We start from the raw sequence: 16,405 nt of genomic DNA on the forward strand, positions 1-16,405 counted from the left end.
ACGGCAGTAAAAGACCATGTGGACGCCCTGGGAGACATCACTAAATTACAGACATCAGTAAACAAAGGCCATAAATGAACAAAGGCCATAATGCACAATGGCAGCGTCTCCAGTCACATACCTGATGGCGCAGGGACACACACACTCTCCCGCCCTCCCCAACGCGCGTTTCGGAAGTGGAACTTCCTTCCTCAGCATAAAGAGTAAAGTCCAAGGGCAGTTTGAAACCCTGAGGAAAACACTTACAGAAGACACAGAGCAAGAATTACAACAATATTACAACAAACTACGGACCCATCTAATTCATAACAAGGAAAAGAAACTGCACAGATTGCGCCTCAATTCAGGACTCTATACAAACAGATACAAAACAAAGCCTAAACCTGACAACTTGGACAACCACTCCATTCCAGGCACAAATAACTGTGTCATTAATCTCTCAGATTATAAACCCAACAAAGTGGAGCTGGCTGTGCTTTCCAGAGGACTCTCATTTTGTCCTACTAAGGCCCTGGATAAAACTGAACTCTGCAGTGATATGGAGCATTATTTCAGGAGACTGTGTCTGAGGGAACATTTCAATGATACCAACGATTCAGAACCCACCTGGACTGAAGGAAAAGGGATCCTAACAACAAAGAAGAGGTCAGACTAGACACCTCCACCGGGACGCAACCCTCATTTGGATAAATATATAGACTCCTTCAGACATTTGATAAAATCCACCATCATAGATACTAACAGGACACAAGCTTCCAACATCAGTGCCCAGGAGAGAAAGGCCATACAGTCTCTGAAAACCAACAAAGAAATCATCATCAAACCTGCTGACAAGGGAGGTGCAATAGTCATGATGAACACATCAGACTATATGAGGGAAGCAAACAGACAACTTATGGACACACGCTACTACGAAAAATTGGAGTCGGATCCTACACAGGATTATTACAAGGAACTAAACAAGTTGGTATCTTGTCTGCCCGACGTATCCATAAGAGCCAATGACCTGATACCAGAAAGTCCAAGAACAGGGACATTCTACATGCTTCCCAAAATCCACAAATCTGGAAACCCAGGAAGACCAATTATCTCATGTGTGGGCACCCTTACTGAGCAGGTATCTGGATGGGTAGAGGTGTTCTTAAACCCCTGGTAAAGGACACACCCAGCTTCATTCAGGACACAACTGACCTATTGAATAAACTATCAGCAATAGGTCCTCTACCAGAAGGAACCATCCTGGCCACCATGTATGTGGAATCTTTGTACTCCAATATCCCACACCAGGATGGATTAAATGCCTGCAAATTCTTCCTGGAAAACACAGGGACTGATGCGGATTCTGTGGTGAAACTTATAAAATTCATCCTCACCCACAATTACTTTGAGTTTGACAAGAAGATCTATCTACAGGAGACTGGCACAGCAATGGGAAGTAAAATGGCCCCACAGTATGCAAATCTTTTCATGGCCAAGCTTGAAAGTGACTTTTTGTCCTCATGTCCCACCAGGCCTCTGGCGTACTACCGCTACATTGATGACATTTTAATCATCTGGACGGAGTCTGAGCCACAGCTAAAGATGTTCCATGAACAGTTTAATCAATTTCATCCCACCATCAACTTGACACTCAACTACTCCTGCGCTGAAATTAACTTTTTGGACACCATCATTATGCTGCAGAACAATAAAATAGAGACATCCCTGTATCAGAAGCCAATCGACCGTCCAACATACCTTAAATGGGACAGTTTCCATCCAAAACACATAAAAAACTCCATTGTCTACAGCCAAGCCATCAGATACAATCGTATATGTTCCAACCCAATGGATAGAGATGAACACCTGGGTCGCCTCAGAAAGACCTTTTTGAATCAGGGCTACCATCCAAGAGCAATTGAAAATCAGATTACAAGAGCCACCAGAATATCAAGGAATCACCTGCTACATTACAAAGCTAAAGAAGAAAATAACCGGGTGCCCCTAGTAGTCACCTACAATCCAAATCTGGAGGCGCTAAGGGGAGCCGCACGGAAATTACAACCTTTACTGCAAAAAGATGCCCAATTACAATCCATTTTTCCAGACCCCCCACTACTGTGTTTTAAGCAGCCCCCAAATCTAAGAAGCATCATTGTCAGAAGCCCCCTGTCCTCTCCAACAGCTGCAGGAACCTTTCCCTGCAATCAGAAAAAATGTAAAACCTGTCCATTTATAATGACCACGGACAAGATAAAGATCCCCAACTCACATCAGGACTACAAGATCCCAGGTACCTTCAGCTGCGACACTTCTAATGTGGTGTACCTAATTATCTGTACTAAATGTCCAACTGGGGGTCTGTATGTGGGGGAGACAGGGCAGAAACTGAGAACAAGAATGAACTCTCATCGCCATACAATAAAAGAAAAAAGAATGGATATACCTGTGGCAATACATTTTTGTCTCCCAAATCATAACATTATGGACATGAAATTACTTGTACTTAAAGGTAACTTCAAATCGCAGAAAGACAGGAGAGTCTGGGAGTATAAACTGATGACGACCTTTGACACTAACTGCAGGAATGAATGTGTCACACGGATTTACCGTATATACTCGAGTATAAGCCGACCCGAGTATAAGCCGACCCCCCTAATTTTGCCACAAAAAACTGGGAAAACTTATTGACTCGAGTATAAGCCTAGGGTGGAAAATGCAGCAGGTACCGGTGAATTTCAAAATTAAAAATAGATACTCCATACCGTTCATTATGGCCCCATAGATGCTCCACATAAAGCTGTGCCATATATAATGCTCTGCACCATTGCCCCATAGATACTCCACATAAAGCTGTGCCATATATACAATGCTCTGCACCGTTGCCCCATAGCTGTGCCATATATACAATGCTCTGCACCGTTGCCCCATAGCTGTGCCATATATATAATGCTCTGCACCGTTGCCCCATAGCTGTGCCATATAGTGCTCTGCACCATTGCCCCATAGCTGTGCCATATAGTGCTCTGCACCATTAACCCATAGCTGTGCCATATAATGCTCTGCACCGTTGCCCCATAGCTGTGCCATATAGTGCTCTGCACCGTTGCCCCATAGCTGTGCCATATAGTGCTCTGCACCGTTGCCCCATAGCTGTGCCATATAGTGCTCTGCACCGTTGCCCCATAGCTGTGCCATATAGTGCTCTGCACCATTGCCCCATAGCTGTGCCATATAATGCTCTGCACCATTGCCCCATAGCTGTGCCATATAGTGCTCTGCACCATTGCCCCATAGCTGTGCCATATAGTGCTCTGCACCATTGTCCCATAGCTGTGCCATATAATGCTCTGCACCATTGTCCCATAGCTGTGCCATATAGGGCTCTGCACCATTGCCCCATAGCTGTGCCATATAATGCTCTGCACCATTGTCCCATAGCTGTGCCATATAGTGCTCTGCACCATTGCCCCATAGCTGTGCCATATAGTGCTCTGCACCATTGCCCCATAGCTGTGCCATATAGTGCTCTGCACCGTCCATTATTGCCCCATAGCTGCTGCTGCAATAAAAAAAAAAAAAAACACATACTCACCTGTCTTGCTTGCAGCTCCTCGGCGCCATCTTCCCGGCGTCTCTCCGCACTGACTGATCAGGCAGAGGGCGGCGCGCACACTATATGCGTCATCGCGCCCTCTGCCTGCAGTGCACAGTCAGAGCGGAGAGACGCCGGGAAGATGGAGACAGCGCCCGGCGTGTGGAACGAGGACAGGTGAATATGTCATACTTACCTGCTCCCGGCGTCCCGCTCCTTCCCCCGGACAGCTGGTCTTCGGTGCCGCAGCCTCTTCCTCTGTCAGCGGTCACCGGCACCGCTGATTAGAGAAATGAATAGGCGGCTCCGCCCCTATGGGGGGTGGAGCAGCCTATTCATTTCTCTAATGAGCGGTCCCACGTGACCGCTGTACAGGGGAAGAGGCTGCGGCACCCGGAGACAGTGTGACAGGCAGGGGGAGCGACAGGAACGCCGGGACTAGGTAAGTATATGACAGTGCTCACCCGCCGTCCCCACCACCGATCATGACTCGAGTATAAGCCGAGAGGGGCACTTTCAGCCCAAAAATTTGGGCTGAAAATCTCGGCTTATACTCGAGTATATACGGTATGTCTTTTTACATTAACTAAGGAACTTGCCCATCAGACCATGTGGGGTCATCACAACAGAACCAGACCCTAATCACAGGACAATAAAACAATCCTTATCTAAGAATTGGCCCAATATTTATGGACGTAACTGTTTATCACCCATGGTAATTCTGCTTCATGTCACCTGGCTTATCCATGGTTTTTTTCCCCTCTTTTTTTTTTTTTCTTCTCTATACTATGTTGTGCATAAATATGTGATTCTTCAGAATTTGTTTTAGTCTTTGCCTGATGAAGAGACGTATGTAGTCTCGAAAGCTTGCAATTTGTTACCATCTTTTCAGTTAGCTATTAAAAGGTATCAACCACTGAGGACTCTTAATTCTAAATATTTTTCTATCTACTGGCTAACACGGTAACAAGATATATTTCTTTCCTGTAGCAAAATGTTAGAAATTGTTCTGAAGTTCAGTGAGATATTAGTTAAATCTTATCCAATGGGGTGTAGTCATTTATACTGAGCAATGTTTATTAAAATGTATACAACACAGAGAACATAATTACATTTTGTTTCCAGCATACCTTCTTTCATTACAAGATATGATTTGTGTATGAAAGATTTCTCACATTCTGATCATGTTTCAATGTGTGACTTCTCTCGTGGCTCACAAGACTTGATTTTTTTGTAAAGCACATTCCACATTGTAAGCATGAAAATGGTTTCTCCCCTGTGTGAATTCTTTGATGTCTAACCAGATGTGATTTATCTCTAAAACATTTCCCACATTCTTAAGATGAATATGGTGTCTCTCTAGTATGAATGCTCTGATGTCTACTAAGAGTCCCTTTAACTCTAAAGGACTTTCCACATACTGAACATGAATATGGATTCTCTCCTGTGTGAATTCTCTGATGTATGATAAGATACCTTTCATGTGAGAAGGATTTCCCACATTCCGCACAAGAAAATGGATTTTGTCCTGTGTGAGTTCTCTCATGCACAGCAACTTGTGATTTATATAAAAAACATTTCCCACATTCTGAACATGAAAACGGCTTCTCTCCTGTGTGTATTCGCTGATGTTTAATAAGACTCCTTTTAGCTGTGAACAACTTCCCACATTCTGCACATGAATATGGCTTTTCTCCTGTGTGAATTATCTCATGCATGGCGACATGTGATTTATATAAAAAACATTTCCCACACTCTAAACATGAATATGGAGCCTCTCCAATGTGAATTCTCTGATGTTTAATAAGACTCCTTTTAGCTGTGAAGAACTTACCACATTCTGAACATGAACATGGCTTCTCTCCTGCGTGAATTTTCTGATGTGTAATAAAACTACCTTTATCTGTGTAAGATTTCCCACATTCTGAACATGAATATGGTTTATTCTCTCTTTTGTGAATTCTCTGATGTTTAATAAGACTCCATTTATCTGTGAAGGACTTCCCACATTCTAAACATGAAAATGGCTTTACTCCTGTGTGAATTCTCTCATGCATAGCAACTTGCGATTTATATAAAAAAAATTTCCCACATTCAGAACATGAATATGGCTTCTCTCCTTTGTGAATTCTCTGATGTTTGATAAGACTCCCTTTACATATGAAGAACTTCCCACATTCTGAACATGAATATGGTTTCTCTCCTGTGTGAATTCTCTGATGTATAATAAAATTCCCTTTATCTGTGTAGGATTTCCCACATTCTGAACATGAATATGGCTTCTCTCCTGTATGAATTTTCTGATGTCTAATAAGACCGCCTTTATCTGTGAAGGACTTCTCACATTCCAAACATGCAAATGGCTTTTCTCCTTTGTGAATTCTATGATGTTTATTAAGATTCCCTTTATCTGTAAAGTTTTTCCCACATTCCGAACAGGAGTATGGCTTAATACCTGTATGAATTCTCTGATGTCTAATAAGACTCCCTTTATCTATGAAGGACTTCTCACATTCTGAACATGAAAATGGCTTTTCTACTGTATGAATTCTCTGATGTGTAATAAGACTCCCTTTATCTGCGAAGGACTTCTCACATTCCAAACATGAATATGGCTTTTCTCCTGTGTGACTTCTCTCATGTCTAACAAATTTTGATTTCTTTGTAAAGCATTTCCCACATTCTGAACAGGAGTATGGTTTCTCTCCTTTGTGTTTTCCTTGTGTTAAAAAATCTGAGCTTTCAGTAATTTGCTTGTCACACTGAAATCTTGTATCCACTTTGTCACCTGGAATTGTGTTAACAATGTGAGATTGCTCAGAAGAGGATTCCTCATGATTAGGAGGATTACTAGAAAGTGAAGTGCAGTGAAGTCCAGGAGGTCCATGAAGGGTAATGAGGTTTTCTCCATTAGAGTGCTTCCTGATAGCATCTTTTTTACAAATTAGTGATAAACTGTTAGTCTCACAAGGATTTCCTATAAGGATGAAAGATAGAAAAAATTCACATCCAATCTACAACACAAAAGGGATTTCTAAATGTATTTTATGCAGTTCCCAATGAAAACCCTCGTCAGTGAAAGGACCGGTAATAAGGAAAACAACTACATGCCATAACATTAAAACAATGATGGGTAAAGTGAAGAACACTTATAAACTGGTAACATTGGCACAAGTCAGAGGTTGCAGAGATTAGACAGCAAATAAACAGACAGTTCTTAAAGCGAACGTGCCATCAGGATTTACCTCCTTAATATACCACCTGTGCCATTTCAGTCTCTCAAGCTTCCTATCATGCCCTTAGTGTAGTGTAGAAAAGTGTCCATGCAATTAAAAATGGAGTTTTAATATTTCAGTACCGTATACAAATGAGATTGACTATAGTCACAAAGGTGACTGTACATCCATGAGTAGCCGAGCTCCAGCCACCGTAATGATGTCCTCAGTATGCCGAAGGGCACGATAGGAAACCTTAGAAGACTGCAATAGCTCTGAAGGCACATTATCTCCTTAGGACCAAGCCACTTTGTAACTTCCGTATGTTAGTGACGGAGACTCATTCTGACCAGCGTCACTTTATGTGGTAATAACTCTGGAGCTTCCACACATCCCACTGATTCTGAGATTGTTTGTTGTGACATATTATACTTCAAGTTTGTATTTCAGAGTTTACAAATTTTAAATTTTTATCCCCTTTAACCATATACCGTATATACTCGAGTATAAGCCGAGATTTTCAGCCCACTTATTTGGGCTGAAAGTCCCTCTCTCGGCTTATACTCGAGTCATACCCAGAGGTCGGCAGGGGAGGGGGAGCGGGGGCTGTCTAAAAATACTCACCTAGTCCAGGCGCGGTCCCTGCAGGTCCCTGGCTTCCCCGGCGCCGGCAGCAGCAGCTTCTTCCTGTACTGAGCGGTCACATGGTACCGCTCATTACAGTAAATGAATATGCGGCTCCACCTCCCATAGGGGTGGAGCCGCATATTCATTACTGTATTGAACGGTACCATGTGACCGCTCAGTACAGTTAGAAGCTGCGGCGTCGGGGAAGCAGGGACTGCACAGCGCCAGGACCAGGTGAGTATACGGGGAGGGGAGCGCAGCGCTGCGCGATAGTCACCTTTCCTCGTTCCGGGCGCCGATCTGTCTTCATCAGTGACGCTCAGGTCAGAGGGCGCGGTGACGTAGTTAGTGTGCGCCCTCTGCTGAACGTCAGTGCTGAGCATGGAGTGGCGCAGGAATGAGGTGCACTGCAGGTGACTATTGAAAGTGCCGGGGGCCTGAGCGACGGAGAGGTGAGTATGTGATTTTTTTTTTTATCGCAGCAAATGGGGCAAATATCTGTATGGGGCATCTATGGGGCCATAATGTTTGTGCAGCACTATATGGGGCCATAACGTTTGTGCAGCACTATATGGGGCAATAAAGTTTGTGCAGCACTATATGGGGGCCATAACGTTTGTGCAGCACTATATGGGGCCATAACGTTTGTGCAGCATTATATGGGGCCCATGTTTGTGCAGCACTATATGGGGCCATAACGTTTGTGCAGCACTATATGGGGCCATAATGTTTGTGCAGCACTATATGGGGCCATAACGTTTGTGCAGCACTATATGGGGCCATAACGTTTGTGCAGCACTATATGGGGCCATAACGTTTGTGCAGCATTATATGGGGCCCATGTTTGTGCAGCACTATATGGGGCCATAATGTTTGTTAAGCACTATATGGGGCCATAACGTTTGTGCAGCACTATATGGGGCCATAACGTTTGTGCAGCACTATATGGGGCCCATAATGTTTGTGCAGCACTAAATGGGGCCATAACGTTTGTGCAGCACTAAATGGGGCCATAACGTTTGTGCAGCACTATATGGGGCCATAATGTTTGTGCAGCACTATATGGGGCCATAATGTTTGTGCAGCACTATATGGGGCCATAACGTTTGTGCAGCACTATATGGGGCCATAACGTTTGTGCAGCACTATATGGGGCCATAACGTTTGTGCAGCATTATATGGGGCCCATGTTTGTGCAGCACTATATGGGGCCATAATGTTTGTTAAGCACTATATGGGGCCATAACGTTTGTGCAGCACTATATGGGGCCCATAATGTTTGTGCAGCACTAAATGGGGCCATAACGTTTGTGCAGCACTAAATGGGGCCATAACGTTTGTGCAGCACTATATGGGGCCCATAATGTTTGTGCAGCACTATATGGGGCCATAACGTTTGTGCAGCACTATATGGGGCCATAACGTTTGTGCAGCACTATATGGGGCCCATAATGTTTGTGCAGAACTATATGGGGCCATAACGTTTGTGCAGCACTATATGGGCCATAACGTTTGTGCAGCACTATATGGGGCCATAACGTTTGTGCAGCATTATATGGGGCCCATGTTTGTGCAGCACTATATGGGGCCATAATGTTTGTGCAGCACTATATGGGGCCATAACGTTTGTGCAGCACTATATGGGGCCCATAATGTTTGTGCAGCACTATATGGGGCCATAACGTTTGTGCAGCACTATATGCGGCCCATAATGTTTGTGCAGCACTATATGGGGCCATAACGTTTGTGCAGCACTATATGGGGCATAACGTTTGTGCAGCACTATATGGGGCCATAATGTTTGTGCAGCACTATATGGGGCAAGTGTCTGTATGGGGCCATAATTAACGTTTGTAGGGCACTGCAGTATATGGGGCAAGTGTCTGTATGGAGCATCTTATAGGGCCATAATCAAGGTTTGTGCAGCACTATATGGGGCCATAACGTTTGTGCAGCACTATATGCGGCCCATAATGTTTGTGCAGCACTATATGGGGCCATAACGTTTGTGCAGCACTATATGGGGCATAACGTTTGTGCAGCACTATATGGGGCCATAATGTTTGTGCAGCACTATATGGGGCAAGTGTCTGTATGGGGCCATAATTAACGTTTGTAGGGCACTGCAGTATATGGGGCAAATATCTTTATAGAGCATCTTATGGGGCCATAATCAGCATTTGTGCAGCATTATATTGGGCAAATGTGTCTATGGAGCATCTTATGGGGCCATTATTAACCTTTATGCAGGATTATATGGGGCATATTTTAATATGGAACATCTTATGGGGTCCATCATGAACTGTATGGAGCATTATATGGGGCTCCTGATTCAATATGGATATTCAAAAACACTTTACCTACTGATGTCTCAATTAATTTTACTTTTATTGGTATCTATTTTTACTTTTGACATTTACCGGTAGCTGCTGCATTTCCCACCCTAGGCTTATACTCGAGTCATTAAGTTTTCCCAGTTTTTTGTGGCAAAATTAGGGGGGTCGGCTTATACTCGGGTCGGCTTATACTCGAGTATATACGGTAGTTAAATAATCATAAATAGTTAAGGAATAATATTTCCCACATGTATACTTTACATCAGAATCATTTTTGAAACTTTTTTTTTGTTAGGAAGTTAGAAGAATTAAAAATGTAATCAGCAATTTCTCTTTTTTTCCAACAAAAATTACAAAACCTTATTTATTTAGAGACCACCTCACATTTGAAGTGACTTTGAGGGGCCTATGTGATAGAAAATAGCAAAAGTGATGCCGTTCGAAAAACTGCACCCCTCAAGGTGCTCAAAACTACATTCAAGAAGTTTATTAACCCTTCCGGTGCTTCACAGGAAGTAAGCAATGTGGAAAGAAAAAATAACATTTAACCCCTTCCCAACCTGTGACGCCACGTAGGCGTCATGAAAGTCGGTGCCAATCCAACCTGTGATGCCTATGTGGTGTCATGGAGGGATCGCGTTCCTGCAGGTCGGGTGAAAGGGTTAACTCCAATTTCACCCGACCTACAGGAACAGGGGGAGTGGTACTTCAGCCCAGGTGGGGTGGCTTTGCCCCCTGTGGCTATAATCACTCTGATTGACTGTTGAAAGTGAAACAGCCAATCAGAACAATTTGTAATATTTCACCAATGAAACTTGGTGAAATATTACAATCAAGCCATGGCCGATGCTGCAATACCATCGGCCACGGCTGGACACCCCGATCTGACCCCCCCACCGACTAACAGCGGCAATCTGCCGCCGCCGTCAGTCTTTCCTCCCCTCCGTTATGTCCCCTGCCATAATCATCTCCCCTCCTTCCTGTCCGGCACCCCCCCCGCTGTCCCATCCCACCCCCCTGTACCTCCGGAGTGCCGGGGTACCTCCCAGTGTCCGTCCGGCTTCTAGGATGGGCACCGCCATCTTCCAAAATGGCGGCGCATGCGCAGTGCTCCCGCCGAATCTGCCGGCCGGCAGATTTGTTCATTCATTTTGATCACTGTGGTAGATCCTGTCACAGTGATCAAAATAAAAAAAGTAAATAAACCCCCCTTTATCACCCCCATAGGTAGGGAACATAATAAAATAAAGAAAATATATTTATTTTTATTTTTCCACTAGGGTTAGGGTTGCAATTAGGGTTAGGGTTATAAATAGGGTTAGGGTTAGGGTTGGAGTTAGGGTTAGAACTAGGCTATGTGCACACGGTGCGGATTTGGCTGTGGATCCGCAGCGGATTGGCCACTGCGGATTCGTAGCAGTTTTCCATCACATTTACAGTACCACGTAAATCTATGGAAAACCAAATCTGCTGTGCCCATAGTGCGGAAAATATCACTCAGTATTTTCTGCAGCATGTCAATTCTTTGTGCGGATTCCGCAGCGTTTTACACCTGTTCCTCAATAGGAATCTGCACAAAAAAACACTGGAAATCTGCGGTAAATACGCAGGTAAAACGCAGTGCGTTTTACCTGCGGAGTTTTCAAAAACGGTTTGGAAAAATTAGCACACAAATCCGCAACGTGGGCACATAGCCTTAGGGTTGGAATTAGAGTTAGGGTTGGAGTTAGGGTTAGGGTTAAGATTAGGGTTAGGGGGGTGATGGGGTTAGGCTTGTGGTTAGGGTTATGGTTGGGATTAGGGTTGGGGGTGTGTTAGGGTTGTGGTTAGGGTTGGGATTATGGTTAAGGGTGTGTTGGGGTTAGGGTTGGGATTAGGGTTAGGGGTGTGATTAGGGTCATGGCTAGAGTTGGGATTAGGGTTAGGGGTGTGTTGGGGTTAGTGTTGGAGTTAGAATTGAGGGGTTTCCTGTTATGACCTGGTGGTTACGGAGCGGTACTGAGATGACCTGGTGGGTAAAACCAATCATGGACAAGCTCAGAGGAGGTAACAGCTCCACAGACAGTAATCACTGAAATGACCGAGTGAATACGGAGCAGCACTGAAATGACCTAGTGAATACGGAGCAGCACTGACATGACCTGGTGGGTAAAACAAATAATGTACTATCTCTGAGGAGGTGGTAGCTTTACTGACCGCAATCCCTACTCCTAACACCAACACTAGAAATACACTAGCTACCCCTGAAGATGGAAACGGAAAACTATCTCGCCTCAGAGAAACCCCCAAAGGAAGATAGCCCCCCACAAATATTGACGGTGAGTGGAGAGGGAAATGACAAACTCAGAAATGAAACTAGATTTTAGCAAAGGAGGCCAATACTATCTAAATAGACAGAGATAGAAAAGGCTACTGTGCGGTCAGTATAAAAACTAAATGTCCACGCAGAGTTTACAAAAATAACCTCCACACCGACTCACGGTGTGGAGGGGCAAATCTGCGACCCCAGAGCTTCCAACTAGCCGGAATATTTCATAATGACAAGCTGGACAAAAGAGACATAACTTAAACTGAACAGAAGGTCATAAGCAGGGAAACACCCAAAAACTAGCAGAACTTATCTTAAGCTGAAAATGGACTGGCCAACAGAGAACTTCCAGGAAAGGACTGAATCCACAGGAGAAACATTGACAGCTGGGATCCACTACAGCCAAAAGCCCAGTTAAATAACAAGGCCAGAGAACCGATTAGTGAAAGCAGCTGCTAAGTTCCACTTGAAACCACCAGAGGGAGCCCAAGAGCAGAACTCCCAAAAATACCATTCGCAACCACAGGATGGAGCCCAAGAACGGAATTCACAACAGTACCCCCCCCCCCTTGAGGAGGGGTCATCACCGAACCCTCACCAGAGCCCCCAGGCCGATCGGGACGAGCCAAATGAAAAGCACGTACCAAATCGGCAGCATGGACATCGGAGGCAAAAACCCAAAAGTTACGCACATCCCGTGACAAAGAAGGCCACCAAAAGGACCTGGCAACCAAATCTCTGGTACCAAAGATTCCAGGATGACCAGCCAACACCGAACAATGAATCTCAGAAATCACCTAAAGGTACCTTCACACGAAGCGACGCTGCAGCGATAGCAACAACGATGCCGATCGCTGCAGCGTCGCTGTTTGATCGCTGGAGAGCTGTCACACAGACCGCTCTCCAGCGACCAACGATGCCGAGGTCCCCGGGTAACCAGGGTAAACATCGGGTTGCTAAGCGCAGGGCCGCGCTTAGTAACCCGATGTTTACCCTGGTTACCAGCGTAAAAGTAAAAAAAACAAACAGCACATACTTACATGCGTCCCCCAGCGTCTGCTTCCTGACACTGACTGAGCTCCGGCCCTAACAGCACAGCGGTGACGTCACCGCTCTGCTTTCACTTTCACTTTAGGGCCGGCGCTCAGTCAGTGTCAGGAAGCAGATGCTGGGGGACGCATGTAAGTATGTGCTGTTTGTTTTTTTTACTTTTACGCTGGTAACCAGGGTAAACATCGGGTTACTAAGCGCGGCCCTGCGCTTGGTAACCCGATGTTTACCCTGGTTACCAGTGTAAAACATCGCTGGTATCGTTGCTTTTGCTTTCAAACACAACGATACACAGCGATCGGACGACCAAATAAAGTTCTGGACTTTATTCAGCGACCAGCGACATCACAGCAGGATCCTGATCGCTGCTGCGTGTCAAATGAAACGATATCGCTAGCCAGGACGCTGCAACGTCACGGATCGCTAGCGATGTCGTTTCGTGTGAAGGTACCTTTACTAGTCCATCTATCAGGAACAAACAATTTCCCCACAGGACAGCGGTCGGGTCTATCAGCCTGAAACTCCTGAAGCACCCGCCGCAAATCAGGGGAGATGGCAGAAAGAATCACCCCCTCCTTGAGAATACCAGCCGGCTCACGGACTCCAGGAGAATCAGGCAAAAAACTCCTAGACAGGGCATCAGCCTTCACATTCTTAGATCCCGGAAGATACGAGACCACAAAATCAAAACGGGAGAAAAACAAAGACCACCGAGCTTGTCTAGGATTCAACCGCTTGGCCGACTCAAGGTACATCAGATTCTTATGGTCGGTCAAGACCACAACACGATGCTTGGCTCCCTCAAGCCAATGTCACCACTCCTCGAATGCCCACTTCATAGCCAACAACTCCCGATTGCCGACATCATAATTACGCTCAGCAGGCGAAAACTTTCTGGAGAAGAAAGCACACGGCTTCAACACAGAGCCATCAGAACTTCTCTGAGACAGAACAGCTCCTGCCCCAATCTCAGAAGCGTCAACCTCAACCTGAAAAGGGAGAGAAACATCTGGCTGACGCAACACAGGGGCAGAAGTAAAACGACGCTTAAGGTACTGAAAGGCCTCCACAGCCGCAGAGGACCAATTCACCACATCTGCACCTTTCTTGGTCAAATCGGTCAGAGGTTTAACCACAGTAGAAAAATTAGCAATGAAGCGGCGATAAAAATTAGCAAAGCCCAAAAATTTCTGAAGGCTCTTCACAGATGTGGGCTGAGTCCAATCATAAATAGCCTGGACCTTAACAGGGTCCATTTCAATAGCCGAGGGAGAAAAAAAGAACCCCAGAAAAGAAACCTTCTGAACTCCAAAAAGGCACTCCCAATCATCGGAAAATAAAAAAATATCATCCAAATATACAATCATAAATTTATCCAAATACTCCCAGAAAATATCATGCATAAAGGACTGAAACACAGATGGAGCATTAGAGAGCCCGAAAGGCATCACAAGATATTCAAAATGGCCTTCGGGCGTATTAAATGCTGTTTTCCATTCATCACCCTGTTTGATGCGGACCAGATTATACGCCCCTCGAAGGTCAATCTTGGTAAACCAGCTAGCCCCTTTAATCCGAGACAAACAAATCAGAGAGCAAAGGCAAAGGGTACTGGAATTTGACCGTGATCTTATTGAGAAGGCGATAATCTATACAGGGCCTCAAGGAGCCATCCTTCTTGGCAACAAAAAAGAACCCCGCTCCCAACGGTGACGAAGACGGGCGAATATGCCCCTTCTCCAAGGACTCCTTTACATAAGTCCGCATAGCGGCATGCTCTGGCACAGACAGATTGAAAAGTCGACCCTTAGGGAACTTACAGCCAGGAATCAAATCAATAGCGCAATCACAGTCCCTATGAGGAGGCAGAGGACTGGATTTAGGCTCCTCAAATATATCCTGGAAATCCGACAAAAACTCAGGAACTTCAGAAGAAGGGGACGAGGAAATTGACATCAGAGGAATGTCACTATGTATCCCCTGACAACCCCAACTAGTCACAGACATAGATTTCCAATCCAGCACTGGATTATGTACCTGTAACCATGGAAACCCCAGCACAACCACATCATGCAAATTATGCAACACCAAAAAGCGAATATTTTCCGGATGTGCTGGAGCCATGTTCATGGCTAACTGTGTCCAGTACTGAGGTTTATTCTTGGCCAATGGCGTAGCATCAATCCCCCTCAAGGGAATAGGACTCTGCAAAGGCTCCAAGGAAAAACCACAGCGCTTGGCAAATTCTAGGTCCATTAAGTTCAGGGCAGCGCCAGAATCCACAAATGCCATTACAGAAAAGGACGACAATGAGCAAATCAGAATAACAGATAAGAGAAATTTAGACTGTACGGTACTGATGGTAACCGACCTAGCAACCCTCTTAGTTCGTTTCGGGCAGTCAGAGATAGCATGAGTAGCATCACCACAGTAAAAACACAGCCCATTCTGACGTCTGAACTCCTGCCGTTCTGCTCTCGTCAAAACGCTATCACATTGCATAGACTCAGAACTCTGCCGTGAGGACACCGCCATATGGTGCACTACCTTACGTTCACGTAGGCGCCGATCAATCTGAATGGCCAGAGACATTGATTCGTTCAAACCAGCAGGCCACCATAACATCTTTAAGAGCTTCAGAAAGACCCTTTCTGAAAATAGCCGCCAGGGCATCCTCATTCCATTTTGTAAGCACAGACCACTTTCTAAATTTCTGACAATATATCTCTGCCGCTTCCTGACCCTGACACAGAGCCAGCAAAATTCTTTCTGCCTGATCCACAGAATTGGGTTCGTCATAAAGCAGTCCAAGTGCTTGAAAAAATGAATCTACATTGAGCAATGCAGGATTCCCTGGCTCAAGGGAGAATGCCCAGTCCTGCGGGTCGCCACGCAGCAAAGAAATAACAATCTTCACCTGCTGAATGGGGTCACCAGAGGAACGGGGCCTCAGAGCAAAAAATAATCTGCAATTATTTTTAAAGTTCAAAAACCTAGATCTATCCCCAGAAAACAAATCAGGGATATGAATTATAGGCTCAGAAACAGGAGTTTGGACAACATAGTCTTGGATACTCTGTACCCTTGCAGCAAGATGATCAACACGCGCAGACAGACCCTGAACCTCCATATCAGCACCAAGCTCCTGCACCATCCAAAAATCAAGGGGAAAAAAAAGGACGAAACAAGCAACAAGAAAAAAAAAACAATGACTCAGAACTTTCTCTTCCCTCTTTTGAGATGCATTTAACACATTGTGGGCCAGCTGTACTGTTATGACCTGGTGGTTACGGAG

The 16,405-nt window shown here is 45.1% G+C and overlaps 1 protein-coding gene across 2 annotated transcripts in view; it reads right to left on the reverse strand.

Annotated features, from left to right (window-relative positions):
* Nucleotides 1-4,148: 4,148 nt before the first annotated feature.
* The window catches only part of LOC143793510 (uncharacterized), a 29,738-nt gene continuing 17,481 nt past the window's right edge, over nt 4,149-16,405 (reverse strand). For both annotated transcript variants that reach the window (XM_077280544.1, XM_077280543.1), the window contains one exon: nt 4,149-6,551. In XM_077280544.1, coding sequence (XP_077136659.1) covers nt 4,912-6,551 — 1,640 coding nt within the window. In that variant the 3' untranslated portion in view covers nt 4,149-4,911. The remainder of the gene's footprint in view (nt 6,552-16,405) is intronic.

The sequence above is a fragment of the Ranitomeya variabilis genome, chromosome 1, assembly GCF_051348905.1.
Source record: "Ranitomeya variabilis isolate aRanVar5 chromosome 1, aRanVar5.hap1, whole genome shotgun sequence".
In the NCBI taxonomy this organism is placed as follows: domain Eukaryota; kingdom Metazoa; phylum Chordata; class Amphibia; order Anura; family Dendrobatidae; genus Ranitomeya; species Ranitomeya variabilis.